Genomic DNA, 17,062 nt, shown 5'->3' on the forward strand with positions numbered 1-17,062 from the left:
CCGTCTTATTGTCAACCCCCAGCGATGATTCCCTTATGCCAAGGAACATCTATATCGAGTTTGATAAAGAACCGTTCAGGCGTTTAAGAGTTATGGACACCTCGCTCCTGATAAGGACACCCCCCCCTCCAGTACTGATTCCCTTATGTCAAGGAACATCCCCTCTGTTATGACCCCTCTCCCTTTTGTCAACCTCTTCAGTTCTGATTCCCTTATGTCAAGGATTATGTGTGCCAAGTTTGGTGGAGAACGGTCAAGGCCTTCTGAATCTGGAATTATGGTGGAACATACATACATACAAACATGTTCAGAAAATTTTAGATGTGTTGTTCTTAATTGCCGTTGTGGATGCCTCTTTCTGAGTTGATGGCTCCAAAAATCGACGCTTTACCAACCTTTCCTTTTCGTTAAAAATCAAGTTTTGAACGATTGAACCGATTTTCACGATATTGATACCGAATAAAATGTATTATCATTTATTTTTATTTATTAATTTACTAGCTGACCCGACAAACTTCGTATTGCCACATATATTGTACATAAATCATGAATCTTGGATGACTTTTGTCACAATCTCGAGTTTTGCAAGTTTCTGGTAAGTTGATGGGTGTTTTAAAATACAAATTTTCCTCACAGTAAAGTAAAAAACAACTTCCCCATTGCTTAGCCTGACAAAATACAGCGGATAGCATTTAAATATTCGCCATCATTACAAACCATTTCGCCGAATACCTAAATACTCTTAAAGCGGGGATGGGTCTCAATTCACCATAGGAAAAAAATTGCGTATAAAAACACCCACATGCCAAATTTGGTTCCATTTGCTTGATTAGTTCTGGAGTTATGAGGAAATCTGTATTTCGTTTGTATAGGAGCCCCCCCTCTTAAAGTGGGGAGGGGTTCTAATTCACCATAGAAAATATTCATGCCCTAGAAAGTTTTCACATGCCAAATTTGGTTCCATTTGCTTGATTAATTCTCGAGTTATGAGGAAATTTGCATTTCATTTGTATAGGAGCCCCCCTTCCTAAAGTGGGGAGGGGTCCCAATTCATCTTAGAAAAAAGTTTTGTCTCCAAAAACACCAACGTGCCAAATTTTGTTCCATTTGCTTGATTAGTTCTCGAGTTATGAGGAAATTTGTATTTCGTTTGTATAGGAGCCCCCCCTCTTAAAGTGGGGAGGGGTCCTTATTCACCATAGAAAATATTCTTGCCCTCGAAAACTTTCACATGCCAAATTTTGTTCCATTTGCTTGATTAGTTCTTCAGTTATGAGGAAATTTGTATTTCATGTGTATAGGATACCCCCCTCCTAAAACGGGGAGGGGTCCCAATTCATCATAGAAAAAAATTTTGTCTCCAAAAACACCCACATGCCAAATTTGGTTCCATTTGCTTAATTACTTCTCGAGTTATGAGGAAAATTGTGTTTCTTTGGTACAGGAGCCCCCCCTCTTAAAGTGGGGAGGGGTCCTAATTTACTATAGAAAATATTCTTGCCCTCGAAAACCTTCACATGCCAAATTTGGTTCCATTTGCTTGATTAGTTCTCGAGTTATGAGGAAATTTGTTTGGAAGCCCCCCCCTTTTAAAGAGGAGAGGAATTATAATTCCCGTTATAAAGAGGGGAGGTGTCTCAATTTACCATAGAATAAATTCTTGTCACCGAAAACACCCACATGATAAATTTTGTTCTAGTTGCTTGATTAGTTGTCGAGTTATGCAGAAATTTGTGTTTCATTTGTATGGGAGCCCCCCCTCTTAGTGGGGGGAGGGGTTTCTAACCATCACTAAAACCTTTCCTGACCCCAAGAAACCTCTACATGCATACTTTCATCCCGATTGGTTCAGTAGTTTTCGATTCTATAAGGAACATACGGACAGACAGACAGACAGACAGAAATCCTTCTTTATAGGTATAGATTATTTGTTGAGCAACTAATATAACGTTAACAAACAGTTGAATAATCTACCGAAGACTTGTCGATTTCTTGTATAGCAAGCAAAATGGTATAACAAAGTTTAGTTTCCCCACCAGGGGTTTAAACCGGTTTTTTATTTCATTTTTCAGAAAATTCCTTTCTTACAACTTTTCTTTACTGCAGATGGTTATGATTATGACGATGATGATGATGATGATGATTAAGATGATGATGATTATGATATAATGTTAATGATTATGATGATGAAGATTCTGATGATGATGATTATGATGGTAATAATTATGATGGTTATGATGATGATGATTATAACGATGATGATTATGATGGTGATAATGATTATGATGGTGATAATGATTATGATGATGATAATGATGACGATGACGATAATGATGATTAATTATCTCGACTCCGCACAACTGCCTCATAGGCCATCGTTATGAATTTATAATTCATGTCGACAACAGTGTCTTCGTCCAACTTTTCGAACAAATTCTCGAGATGCGCCCATATATGCAGATGCTTGAGCTGATAATCCTCAGACCGCTTCTTTATATAAGAATTTATAAAGAGGCGAACCAGCCGCAGGCTGAAAACCTCTCTAATATAGAATTAAAAAAAAAAAAAAATAAGAATTTATAGAGTGGCTAACCATCTGCGCAGCTTCTAGAGCTGGATCTGTCTTAGTCGTCTTTTTCTTAGTCGTATAGTTGTATGTGCTTGATTCCAGGTTTTCGTCTGGTGGTAAAAACTGGCTACCTCCACCCACAGACACCGTCTCTCTAAGCCTCTCTGCCGCATTGTGGTCTAAAAATGACAGCTCGTCCAACATTGATACATCGTCTGGAAAATCATCCTCATCCGGTGCAGCGTCTCCGCTCTTGCACTTTACCCGTTTAGCTTTCTGTTGGTAGTAGCGATGCGTGTCTTTGGCCTTTTTCCAGAAAGTTTTCGCTTCAGGAACTAAAAATCAAACGAGAGATGGAATTAGTTTAAGCTTTATATTGCTAATTACGAGGAAAATTGTCCAATCAATAAATGCGTAATCGCTCATAAAAGTACTATTTTGGCTTAAATCGTTTCGGTCTCTTCGACGCACTTATTGCTTGGAATGTAACGAAAAAGTGCACCGAAGATACCGAAACGGTTTTATGTAAAGTATTACTGTTGCAGTTGAAAACCGTAATAATCGACGAGCGACATTTGGTTTTATTCTTGTTCTGCGTGTCGCACGTGGTGCGCAGTGATCGCACATTGATGCGCTATGCAGCGCACCACGTGCGACCTAGTTGCGACGCACAGAACAAGAATAAAGCACGTCGATTGTTACGGTTTTCAATTGGAACAGCAATAGCACTTTTATGAGTGATTGCGCACTACAATTTTCCTGGCAATCTGCAATATCGTTATTTCATTAATAAAACTTACCCGACACTGCCATAAATTTTGCAATTTCTTCCCACGCATTATTTCGTTTTACGGCATTACGATAATTCCTGTCCGTTTTCTCGTAAAGACACGGATAGTTTTTTACCAAACTCGCTACCTCCTTTTTCCGCGTTTCATCCGAGATTTTACGTTTCCTCGTTGGCATTTCCAATTCGGTATCAGATTCGTGATCGGGCAGATCATAATCAACCCCGATTATTTCCGGATAATCCATCACAAAATTTGATTTTAAGTAGCAGAAATCGTTGAATTGGACGCACTAAACACAAACAACACTTTTTATGCAGTGAGCAAACGTTTTCAGAATGTCGCGGAGTATTCGGAAAAAAAGCGCCATCGTGAACTGTGATGACATTTATATTCACCTCCACCCGTTGTTCACGTTCACCGTAGTGTTTACACGTCTAGTGGAATGAGGTGAGTTCGAAACCACGATGATTTCATCGTGAAGTTTTATCGTTCGTTCGGAAAATGAATTACTCTTAATATTTAAGTATATTTTGAACGTAAACAAGGTTTCCTGGTGTATGATTATTTATTCTATGATTCGAGGGCGTTTCGAAGTATATACGAGCTGACATAAGCAAATTATTTAAATATTAAACTTTTTGTTACTTCACGTTCGCCGAAGGTGTAAAACGGCCTTTAATCGTTAGCAAAACGAAATGTGAAACCGATTAAACACGCTAGGCCAGTACAAACAAATCGTGTTTATGTGCATTGTCTGCATACATAAATGATGTCATGTTGAGAATGGTTCAAATGTACCATTTTTAATTTGCACGTCGTGCAAACCAACGGGGTTCAAATTAAAAAGTGTTCAGATTAAAAACGGTCAAACGAACGGGGGTCCACGGTAATATGGAACATGACAAAGCAGGTATAATTTAATTGTTAATCTGTTTATTGCACGCTTCTTCCTGCTACAATCCGCTGCTGCTACCCTCCAAAAAAGAAGGAAAAGCTGAATCGGTATACAAATCCGGTTTTTATTCGAAACCTCTGGTAGAAATCGAACAGAAATCCGGCAGAAAAACAGTAAGGCGAAATTTCTTCCCGAATCGGATGTGTCATTTCTGCTAGTTTTCACAGGTGACGGCGGCCAGAAATCCGGCAGAATGTCTGGCAGAAAAAGTTCCGATTCGGGCAGAAAATTCGCCCGGTTTTTCTGCCGGATTTCTGTTCGATTTCTGCCAGAGGTTTCGATTAAAAATTGGTTTTGTACCGATTCAGCTTTCCCTCCTTTTTTGGACGGTAGCAACAGCGGACTGTAGCAGCAAGCAGCGTGCAATAAACAGGTTAAATCAAATTATACCTGCTTTATCATGTTCCATATTATCACAGACAAACAGGCATAACACTCGTTTTCCATTCTTCGTACCAATCAAACCGACATTTCAAATTTGGGCTTAGTTGGGAATGTCTCCGTTTTGGTCAAAGTGGCGCTTTTTGACGAAAAAAGGGGAATTTCCCATAAAAAATACTTGCTACTTCGAGGGATACCCATGTTGATATTTGGGAATGTCGATCATAGACACCCAGGTAACCAATAAGCATTTCCAATGCAATTTAATTGCAAGCCAATAAGCATTTAAGTTGCCTTAAATGCTACTTAAATGCTATTTTGGCAAAATATGCGGCTACTTCACTTATTTGCAGCTAGTTACCGACAAGAAGAATTTAAATAGAATTGTGGATGCCAATTTACAACAGTTATGCAGTCAAAAGGCTGAATAACAGCAACCTGCAGTATAAAACGCCAGGGATGCTAATAAACGATTGATTTACTGCTTATACTAATGCTTATTGGTTACCTGGGTAGTAGGGTAACCAACGTATTTTGGACCCCCTCAGCAGCTGTACATAATTTGGACACTTACAGCAAAATCAAATGCAAGTGTCCAAATTATGTACAGCTGCTGAGGGGGTCCAAAATAGGTTGTTTACCCTACTAGTGTTCAGGCTAAATGTGAGGTACGATGATTTTTGTTGTTTTTTCTTCCAAGAGTTATGTATCTGTTCGTCTGTGCTTGTATGTATACTTGCGCTTGGGACCTTCCAAGGATTTCTAGATAGAATTAACAAAAGGGCGAATGTCACAAATGTAAACAAACCGGGTGAGAGTTACTTCTTGCTGGACCAGCATAGGAAAATCAACCCTCTCAGTTTGTTTACGCTTGCGACATTCGCCCTTTTGTTAATTCTATCTCCATTCTTCTTCAGTAAAGTAGTAAAGTTATAACTAAAACTGTTATAATTTGGATGACAGTTTGGCTCTCCATTTCGGCAACACTGCTTTTCGAACTCTTGAATCTGACAGTTCGTTCTTTATTTATTTACCCGAAGCGCGTGCTAGTTCAGCAGCGTTTTCATCTGCTCTATTTTTGTGGTAAATATCCTTTATTAGCACAAAATGAGAATAGAAACGTGCTATTTCTGCTCCAGTAAAATTTTTCCCGGCCATGGAATGGTTTTCGTGAGGAACGACTGTAAGGTAATATTCGGAAAATTGATTTCGTCATTCTGGGTAAGTTAACCTTGAACGAATTTGTTTCACTACTTGTTTGTAGGTATTTCGGTTTTGCCGTTCCAAATGCCGGAGAGCATTCAACAAAAAGAAGAACCCAAGGAAGATTCGCTGGACCAAGGCGTATCGGAAAACACACGGCAAAGAACTTACCATCGATCCGGCATTCGAGTTCGAAAAGCGTCGCAATGTTCCGGTCAAATACAACCGCGAACTGTGGGGCAAAACGCTGGAGGCCATTAAAAAGATCACCGAAATTAAGGAACGCCGCGAACGACACTTCGTCATGGAGCGGCTGCGAAAGGCTCGCGACCATGAGATCCATAACGACATTGTCGATGTGCAGAAGAATATCGCACTGATCCGGTCACCGGCAATCGGTTTGAAGGAACGTCGCGCCCGGGAGGCAGCCCAACAGTCGGCAATGGAAATGGATGTGGAGGAAGACGAAGAGGAACAGATCGAGTACGTCGATGCCCGGCAGTTGGAAAAGCAACTGGAAGAGTCGGCCGGACAGCTGGAGGAAGATGCCGAAATGATGAAGGCCTAAACGGGAGGAGTTCTAGCTTAAGTAAGTTCGGTTGCAATTATGAGTTTACCTTTCTATGATTTTGTGCGAAAAATGGAGCAAAACTGTGGGTTGTTACAATCAAGTTATTGGTAGTTGAAAATCTATGTAAAGAAAGCCTTTCTTTAAGAGCCTTGGTGCCAAAACAATGAAAGTGATTGACCAAGTTGTTTCACTTGCGGCGTACCACAAAGTTATGTTGGGTATCCGAGGAATTAGCGTACCAGGGCTGAAAATCGAATAATTGATTTTCCCCTACGGGCTTAGTGTTCTTATGTAGGCATCAAACGTTTTCTGGAGGGCTAATAGGATTATAGACGAATGGTAAACAGTTTTCGAAATACAAACTGCTGCATGTTGGCACTAGAAATGTTAGCTGCTTCTTTACTCTGATGTGAAATTGTCTAAACTAGCGTGTCTTTGGCCTAAGTGTAGTTTAATGGCATTATTCTTACACCTGCCTTGTTTTAAACGGCAGCGTTCTGAACAGAAAAAAAGTTAGTTACAGCAAGAACGACGCTTCTTTCTGATTCAAATTATTACAATGGAGCTAATTAAAATAGTTTTAATGTTGCTAGCAACATTAACGGCTTTCTTAATGGCAAGTCTGTCCTTGATCTGGTTATTGCTGGGATACGAACACATTCCGAACAAAGTATCATCCGCCAAATCCCTTCAAAACTCTTCCTACGATTTTATAATCGGTAAGTAACTTACCTTGTCGCCGAAATAAGAGACCGGAAATAATCGCATGTCCTTTGGACCTTAGTGGGCGCGGGAACAGCTGGATGTGTGTTGGCTAATCGGCTCTCTGCCGTTGCCAACAACTCGGTCCTACTGATTGAAGCCGGAAACATGTTCGGAGCAGCTTCGATCGTTCCGCTTTTCAGTACCGCCCTGCAACAGACCAAGTTCGATTGGGCATTTCGAACGACACCACAGAAGTACTCGTCTCGTGGATTGATTCAACAGGTTGGACAATTTACAGTTTGTATAACTCGTCTCGGATTAATATGTAAATTTGCATTTGTTTTCCGAAGCAACAATTTTTACCACGCGGTCGCGGATTAGGTGGCTCGGGGCAAATCAATTACATGCTGCACTTTAGTGGTATTAAAGAAGACTTCGATCGTTGGGAACGGTTGGGAGCGCATGATTGGAGCTATGAACGGATGAAGGCCTACTTGGATCGATTTGAGCAAGGGGTATCTGACAGAAAAATTGAAAACAATCACAACTGTCAATTACTGGTAAAAATAACATTAAAATATTATCTAAAATTTCAGCTTTTCTCTTATTTTTAGTCAAGCAAATATCCTGCATTTTTGTCAAACGTAGCCAACCGGTCGCTGCCTAACTGTTGCAGCCGATCGGCTATTCCTACTCAAAATTCTTCACAGACACCAAAACTGCATATCACAACCATCGACCCACAGACGAACGATCTAACCGGTGCATTTCTGCAAGCTCGGTCAGAACTAGGTTCGACGCACAATTTCAACGCAGCAAAGTACACCACACGTGGTGGAATACGCTGGAGCACCTACCACGAATACCTTCGACCTGCATTCGAGCGAAGGAATCTACACATCCTGCTCAATAGCGTGGTTCAGCAAATTATTTTCGACGACCAGCGTCGGGCAGTTGCCGTGCGGATCGAAGATCCACAGGACGGCAGCTCGACCCTAATCACAGCCCGAAAGGAAATTATCCTAAGCACGGGTGCAATCCAAACACCTCAGTTGTTGAAACTGTCCGGTATAGGACCGGCTCTTGAACTACAGCGGCACGGAATTCCGATAGTTCACGACTCGCCCAACGTCGGTCAAAACTATTTTGATCACATGAACCTTCCGCTGTTCGTATCGATCAACCAAACGGCAAGCGTAACCGTTGACAAGATTCTAAACATTCGCAACGTGTGGAATTACATTTCCAAAGGGACCGGTGTCCTGTCGAGCACGGCCGTGGCCGGAATTGGTAGTCCTCGCGGAGCTAAATATGGTATTATTTTATTCGGAATGGGTAGTGTTGACGAGCATGCGTTGAGGCACGTGTCCAACCTGCGCCAGGATACTTTCCGCGCTCATTTCCCTCTGCATTACAACAGCAGCCAGGAGGGATTTCTCTTTCTCTGCACATGCCACCAACCGAAGAGCCGAGGAGCAGTTTACCTACGCGATCGTCACGCGGACTCACATCCGTTTATCAATCCAAACTATCTGAAGGATAGGTTCGATATCGACTGTATGAGTGATGCCGTTAGGCTGGCCGCTCGAACGGTCGAAACGGCACCATTCCGTCGGCTAAATGCCAAACTCCACTGGCCACGAGTGGACAGTTGTGCCGACTTTGGACCACGCGAGGAAGATTTTCAAACCAATCGCCCGAACCGTCACTATCTGGAGTGCGTTCTGCGAACGTCTGCCCTGACCGGGCATCACCCCGGAGGAACGGCGGCCATCGGATTGCATTCGGAGGCAGTGGTGGATAATGATTTGAGGTAAGTCTGGCCTTGCAACGAGATTGAGTGTACTGCAGTTTCAAATTTGATGTCCATGAATTCTAGGGTGCGCGGGGTGAAAAATTTGCGCGTAGCAGATGCAAGTGTTTTCCCAGCGCCGGTGTCCGGTACACCGAATTCCGTTGTAGTAGCTGTTGCAGAAAAAGCAGCTGATCTGATTCTCAGTGAGAGCGATAACAGGTAATATTTTTATGTTAATATTCTGATCGGAAGATTTTTTATTTGTAAAACCGATGTTACACGTGATATAAATCTACATTTTTTTAAACTGAGCTGTCGCTAGTGAACTCTCCCAGATTCTGTTGCACCGGCTGTCACCGATAGCACCGGGTTTCGTAGGGAATTACCTGCCGGGTTCCATGGGAGCTCGCGCAATTACGAACTAGATTTTTACCATCCGACAGATCTTGCAGAAATGTCGGAAGTACCAACGTACCCACGCACCACATTTTTATTGATTTCAAAGCAGCATACGATACAGTCGATCGAGACCAGCTTTGGCAGATAATGCACGAACACGGGTTTCCGAATTAACTGTTGCAACTGATCAGAGCTACATTGGATCGAGTGATGAGTTTCGAGCGCATCTCCTATGCCTACTTCCTTATGGTATCAGCCGGGATACGAGCAACCTTGATGGAGATCTGGTAACCAGCCCCGGTGGAAACCAAGGTCGCATGCTGACAGGGAAGAACAGGGAACCTCTTTCGAGACAAGACAGGAGTTTGGTGTCGCAGGCCTTGTAAGCCGCCACCACGAAAAACTATTAAGTCATAAATGAGGAACAAATAAATTTGCACTACAACAAGCGGTATAGACCCACGCAACGAAAAAAGACAAAGCAAAGCAAAGCCTAGGTGATAGAACAAAAGACTATGGATTGAAAACTCGGAACGTGGAACTAGCGAACTCATGACTTCCAAGGGAGCAGTCGAGTACTCTCCGATGTATTGAAGAGCCGCAAGTTCAACGTCGTAGCGCTACAGGAAATATGCTGGAAGAGCTCAACAATACGTACGATCAGAGCTGGACCAATTCTCGAATGTACAAGTGGAGCAGCAAGGGGCCGGTTCTTCGGCATAAGCGTTATCATCGTGCTAGGTAAGGGCTGTACCTCAGAAGTGCCGATTACGACAAGGAGGAATTCTACGCGCAGTTGGAGTGTGAATATGACCGCTGCCCAAAACATGATATCAAGATCGCCATCGGGGATTTCAATGCTAAGGTCGGCCATGAGGAGGTGATTGGAGCATTCAGCGCACTCCCGTCCCAACGAGATATGCCAAAGACTTATCGAGTTTGCCGCCTCCAAAAACATGGCAATACGTAGTACCTTCTTCCAACATAGACTCCTAGACAAGTATACCTGGAGGTTACCAAATAAGACAGAATCATAGGCCGTCTTGATTGACTGTCAGCACTTCTCAGACGTTGTCGACGTCAGATCCTATCGAACCTAGTGAAAGGTTAAGATGCGCTCTAAAGCTCCCCAATTCGGTCCTGCATGGCTGGGTCCTGCATGGCTTGGGTAAAGCAAGAGCACCGCAATTGCAGAGCAGATGCGCTGAACTTTCAAGTTCAGAGTTACAAAAGCGGCAGGTGTCGACATCATCCAATACGCTTTACATAATAAAGAGCGGGACTGTGTCCAGTTAGAAGTCCCCTGATTGTGCATAGTGCACTGTTTAACTGTTTAGTCTAAAACCCCGTATTTGATTCCAACCAGATGTTTTCTTAAAAGCGTAATCTAGGTGTGCAGCCCAGTTCAGTTTTTGTATAGAGTTATCCCGAGGAGTTTGACTACATTACTGAAGCTCAGCCTGACAGTTAGACATCAGTATAGGAGGAGTAAAAATATATTCTTTTTCGCCTAGTGAATGGTATGTGTAACAACTATTTTTGTGTGGTTTATATTAAGCCGCCCTTGTAAACATCATAACATGGTGGTGTTTATAGCTCATAGCTGTATTACGACAAACTTTCCTTTGGCGGCATAAACAATAGTCAGATAACCAAGCTGCGATAGCTTGTGAAGGGCCACCAGTGACCAAAGCAAGAAGCAGAGAACTATGATTTTATTTTGAAAGAGTGCCGCACATGATTACACTACAGCCGTAATATAATTAGCGAAGGCGTGTTATCGGAAGCACCTTCAATATCAAGGAAAGCACAAAATATCGTCTCTTGATATTTGAGTTGAGCGTTTTCTCGATTCACTTCACTACGCAGTGCCATGCGGTTTCTGGAGATTTACCGTATTGGTATGCATGTTGGTTTCCATGTAACGGAGTATTCTAAAAACTCATTGCGGATATAGTTATCCGTGATTTTCTCCATCAACTTGAGAAACCCCAAGCGACAATGTGAGTTTTATTGTACTCTTATGGCGGTCTTCATGACCAATTTTGGTCTTAAATTCCATCATAAGAGTGTAATAAAACCCAAATTGGAACTTGAGGCGGTAATGTCAGATTTATTGGTCTGAAAGACTTATGCGTGATTTTCTCTTATCTGCGTTAGGTATCTGCCTACTTTCCGACAATTCCCCGGGATATGTCCCAAAGTGAAACTGCGAGCTCGGAAATTATAACGCTGTCCATTTTCTGTAAGAAAATAATGGTAATCATGCAAATAATTTGTGTTACATACAGCCAAGGATTGTCCACTACTGTACTGGAGTCATCTGCGAGATATAACACACCTTGCACCGTTAGATACAATACATTGGATTAGGTGCGGTGTATCTCTTATGTGATGGTTATCGAGAGAGAAAGAGCGCTTGACAGCCGGGCAGTTGACGGATAGACACGCGAGGGATCAGATCAGTACAACTACAATTTTAAACATTTTCTCCTGTCATCACCAACCGCGAGGCCCGCCTGAAGCGCGAGGCCCTGTACGACCGCACAGGTTTGCCGGGCTAAACGCCGGCTCTGCAAACAGCAGAAGATGCAGCGAAAGCAAATCTGCCGGGAGAATAAGCGTTACCTGGGAGAGCAGGAGTATACAGAGTTGGAGCGGCTACATTGTTCTCAGGAAACGCGAAAGAACTACTGAAAACTGAACGGATCTCGCAAAGACTTTGTCGGTATATATACCGAAAGAAAAGCAAACCACTTTTCTACTTCTGTTAAGTGTACTGGAGTCATCTGCGAGATATAACACACCTTGCACCGTTAGATACAATACATTGGATTAGGTGCGGTGTATCTCTTATGTGATGGTTATCGAGAGAGAAAGAGCGCTTGACAGCCGAGCAGAGAATCGGCAGTTTACGGATAGACACGCGAGGGATCAGATCGGTACAAATGGCGACGAGAATAAAAATGGGTAAGTTCAGTGAAAACAGGTCAAGTAATTCAACATGGAATGTGAATTACTGATACGGATCAGTGCGAGCTTTTGCTTTCGTATAGGAAAGCTTAGTTTCTGTTCGAAGTGGTCTGCTGCGACGCACTTCGTGTTTGATTTCAGCTTCAGTTGAAGTTTATATTGATATTTTTTTTTGTTCTTTCGACAACCATTGTTCAGGCTGCGGCTTGCTTGCCTGTTGGGGATGGAGTGCACTTGTAGTGTTTTTGTTTTTTTTTTGACATGATGGGTTGGTGCCAGTCCAACCACCGAATGAACAGGCATTTTCGGAAGAGTAAACAAACGTCGTCGAGTGCATCCCAGAGCGAAACTAAGTTCAGCTGGAGTGGAAAAAGAAACGAAAGTTTTGACAGCCGCTTGATTGGAACTAGTGCGAACCTAGGTTGGACCTTGCCAAAAATAAAAACGGTTTAGATTGTTGCCGTGTGATGTTGAGGTGTAGGGATTGTCCGGATGTAAATGATGTAATCCTGTGTAGTGTCTAATTTTTGAGTGGTGTGATATATGGGCAGCATATATCAAGTCATCAGACACCTAAATTAGATGGTGCAAGAACTGATAATGGAATAGTTTATGTGAGTAGTACGTTTAGACATGGCCGGTGTATGTGGGTAGCACATACAGATAAGGCATGTGGGGAGCAGAGCACATGGCCGGTGTATGTGGGTAGCACATACTGATAAGGCATGTGGGGAGCACATGACCGGTGTATGTGGGTAGCACATACAGGTAAGGCATGTGGGTAGCACATGGCCGGTGTATGTGGGTAGCACATACAGATAAGGCATGTGGGGAGCACATGACCGGTGTATGTGGGTAGCACATACAGGTAAGGCATGTGGGTAGCACATGGCCGGTGTATGTGGGTAGCACATACAGATAAGGCATGTGGGGAGCACATACGGGTAAGGCATGTGGGGACCACATGACTGATCATTGTGGGAAGCACATACGGATAAGCCACCGTATAGGGTTCATGTCAATGTAGACATTGGAGGAGCACATAGCGATGTATGTGTGTGGGTAGCACATACGGATAAGCCACCGTAGGGTTGCTTCATGTCAATGTAGAAATACATTGAAGGATGGTTGATGTTTGGGTAGCACTGCATTTGTGAGAAGCACATACAGATAAACTACCGTGTGGTTGTAGAGCGACATGTGGGAAATATAAAGATTTATTTATAACATTTTGCGACGTTTTAGGAACGTCAGTATTTGACTTTTCGGACCAGGTCATGGCATTCGATGGTTGGATCAAGTGGAGACGCATTTAGGAATATTGTTTGAGTTTGAGCTGGAAAACAGAAAAGGAGGATAGTGGAAGATCCTCCCGGAATGGTGGAGATTGGTTCTAGGACGTATCGATTTGCAAGACCAGTATGAGAAGTAGGTTCACTACTAGGTTGTCGGGTAAAGATGGAAGCGGGAGCCACTGAGTGGACGAGTACGCTTTAATCACATTTTAGGTTAATAATTGTTATGCCCCAAAAACGGGCATGCGAAGGACACTTGAACAGCATTGGACCAGACAAGAATGAACTGTTTGACGATTTTGATAACCGGTTACGAGAACAAGTTTGTTGACTAGAATGATGCTGGGGTTGTAGCAGGTTATTCACCCCAAACAAAAGCTGAATAAACGACCTTTGAAATAGATAATATACTTGTTCAGAGTGGGGTTTATACGAGTTCGAAATGTATAACAATAAACTCCGTGCGACGTGTACAAGCGGTCACGAAGTCGAGTGAACTTTTCAAATGCGTTCGGATAGGTTACACATCCCATGACAAACAATGCCTGTATTGCATACGTGCTCTACTACTCTACCCTAGTGGGTTCGCAGAGGATGGATCGTTTCAAGATTTGTTGTCCAAGCGTTGAGGAACCTCTGATGGGGCCGAACCTGACATCCGGAAGGCGGTTGTGTTGTATGGGCGCCGGAGCGAGTGATCCAGTGTCATGGTGTGATTTTGGAGGCTCGCTGATTGACCACCAAGTTGAGTGGGAGAGCTGCAACGGTCGGGCGCCAGGATCGTTTGCTAAGGAGCGGCTATTCAATGGGGTGGACGGTCCCAGGGCGATGACTCGTCAGGCATTATTCTATTTAGCAGAGCTTTTGAAGTAGATGCAAATAGCAGGAGGGGATCACGGAGTTTTCGCTTGTGTCCTCGTGTCGCCGGGCGGACGGACAAATCATGGTCTACTGTATCCGCCCTTGGTATCCTTGGGATTGATTGTGGAATCAGGGCGATTTCGGGTCCTGAGCCGGATACGTCTGCTCCATTTCCAACGGAATCGGAAGTTTCACTAGGGATGTACATTGATCTATTAGATAGAGTCAATAGGATCACAGTAACTGGCCCTGCACTCTAACAGCTGGCTGCGAAGTCTATCGTATAAAAACAGAAGGTCAAGTTTCGATAACGGAATGTAGCATCTAGGCTTTGCTTTGCTTTGTATATTGATCTTTTCGTCTCGTAGACGTGGAATGGCAGATATAAAGGGGGTTTGCTCGGAAGGTCATAGAGATGGTCAGGGACGCGACCGGTTGGGTATCCACGACTGGTGTCTGTTCGAAGGGGTGATTCAGGGCTCGGGTTTTTGCGTTTATGTAAGAGCTGCGAATGAACTGGTACTCTTGTCTATAGATCAAGCGAGGAGGGAAATGTGCGTAAACCGAGAAAGATGGTCGAAAGTCGAAATTGTCGAATCATCCATCAAAGACTGTAAATCTCTTGTCTACCTATTCGAGCGAGTGTGATCGGGGCACTTCGGTCGATTAAAAAGGTGAATGCTGCATCTCCAGAGTTTTCTTTTTGAGACACGCTATACACCGTGAATACGCGGACTGGTTTTCGACACTGTTCATTTGAAGGCGATTCGTGAGGCGGTGTCGTCATGTGATTGAACTAATGTTCCGGCTTAGTACAGGATGATGATTAAAGAGCGGCTTTCCCAATACAGGTAAATAATCCTAAGAGGCGATCGAGTCGTCCGGCTTCGCAACTGAGAGTCACACATATAGCACATTTGTCACCAAGGGGTGGCTGTTACGAGACACATAAAGATCGAGATTGTGGTTTTCTGGTTTGACGACTCAACCGAGAAGGTCCTAAAAATGTAAAGAATATGGAATTGATGTCAAAATCTGATCCACCATACCCTGTGACGCGAGTATTATCAGCACTGCCATGGTAAGATTTGGTAGTGTATTTTATTGAAGGTTTACCTATCGACTACTCGATGTTAGTTGTGGTTTACTGTGCAACCCGATATACCATGCTCAAACCAATGAAACATCCTACATGTTTAATGGCAATGGTGGCATTTCCACACCATGGAGCTCAGGAAGTTCTGATTCTTACAGTATCCATTTTAACCTGACAGCACCGTACTGTCCGTACTGTACACCGAATGTTTCATGAAGCGGCTGTAGAGGTAACTCCTTAGGCAAGGAGCGAAGAAAGCTACTCGCAAGTGCAAGAAATGCAAAAGATGGTAACTTTTATGTTGGCGACACGGTATTAATGCGAAGCTTATAGCTGGGATCAACACAACCAAACTTTCGAGGGAAAGAGTTGTAAGTTGCCAGTATGCAGGCGAGTGAGATTGCTGCCAACTCAATGGAAACTAGGAGGGAGTATGCATGGAATGGAACGCACGCCAAAAGGTTTGTTCCGAACATGCTACGTGGTACAGATGTTCGACTTTAAAGCAACTGGCGAATCACAGCTGGCTCCCCAGCGCTGACATGGGCGAGGATCGAAAGGGGACAGATTTAGAGCCAGAGTTCGCTCATATTCAAGGAGTTTCTGCAGGAAACGTAAATCGCCCCGAAGACAGCGGAGCGCTCCGGGAAAATATAAAGATTCCGAACTGAATCAATAATTACTTTCTTGGTGCAATAATAATACTATGGAGAATGCTCTTCAAGTATATAGTATCGAATGTTATCGACGACTGAGTACAGTTCTTAATTTGGGGAGGGATGTACTGGAGTCATCTGCGAGATATAACACACCTTGCACCGTTAGATACAATACATTGGATTAGGTGCGGTGTATCTCTTATGTGATGGTTATCGAGAGAGAAAGAGCGCTTGACAGCCGAGCAGAGAATCGGCAGTTTACGGATAGACACGCGAGGGATCAGATCGGTACATTAAGTATTAGAATTTGGGATACAGACCAGCTACCGTATAGGAGTGGGGGTTATCTATTTATCTGCCCGATTTATAAGAAGGGCGACAAGTTGGGCTGTGAGAACCATCGAGCGATCACCGTCCTCGATGTCGCCTACGAAGTGCTGTCCCAAATCATTTTCTGCCGACGTTCTGCGAATTGCAAACAGATTTGTAGAAATTTGCCAAGCCGGCTTCATTGAAGGACGGTCATCAACGGATCAAATATTTACACTGCGGCAGATCCTCCAAAAGAGCCGTGAATGCAGAGTTTCCATTTCGTTGACTTGAAAGCCGCATTCGATACCATCGACCGCAAAGAGCTATGGAAAACCATAGACGAGAACAGCTTCCTCAAGAAGCTCATGAAACGGAATCAATCTACGATGGATGGTACACAGTGCAGTGTTCGAAATTCGGGTAGATTGTCGAGTTCATTCGAATCACACAGAGGGCTTCGTCAAGATGATGGTCTCTCATGATGCCTGCGGTTCAAC

The 17,062-nt window shown here is 43.3% G+C and overlaps 2 protein-coding genes across 2 annotated transcripts; both read left to right on the forward strand.

The window, feature by feature from the left end:
* Window positions 1-5,726: 5,726 nt before the first annotated feature.
* On the forward strand, window positions 5,727-6,570 carry LOC128743773 (probable ribosome biogenesis protein RLP24). The gene is made up of 2 exons (XM_053840435.1): window positions 5,727-5,884; window positions 5,961-6,570. Exons 1-2 carry the CDS (start codon window positions 5,804-5,806, stop codon window positions 6,465-6,467), a joined length of 588 nt encoding a protein of 195 aa, XP_053696410.1. The 5' UTR covers window positions 5,727-5,803; the 3' UTR covers window positions 6,468-6,570.
* A 513-nt stretch (window positions 6,571-7,083) lies between these two features.
* LOC128739321 (neither inactivation nor afterpotential protein G) lies at window positions 7,084-9,193 on the forward strand. The gene is given in 4 exon segments (XM_053834799.1): window positions 7,084-7,189; window positions 7,255-7,457; window positions 7,526-8,988; window positions 9,055-9,193. Coding segments are annotated over 4 exon segments (1,911 nt in total).
* Window positions 9,194-17,062: the final 7,869 nt, after the last annotated feature.

The sequence above is a fragment of the Sabethes cyaneus genome, chromosome 3, assembly GCF_943734655.1.
Source record: "Sabethes cyaneus chromosome 3, idSabCyanKW18_F2, whole genome shotgun sequence".
NCBI classification, from domain to species: Eukaryota; Metazoa; Arthropoda; class Insecta; order Diptera; family Culicidae; genus Sabethes; species Sabethes cyaneus.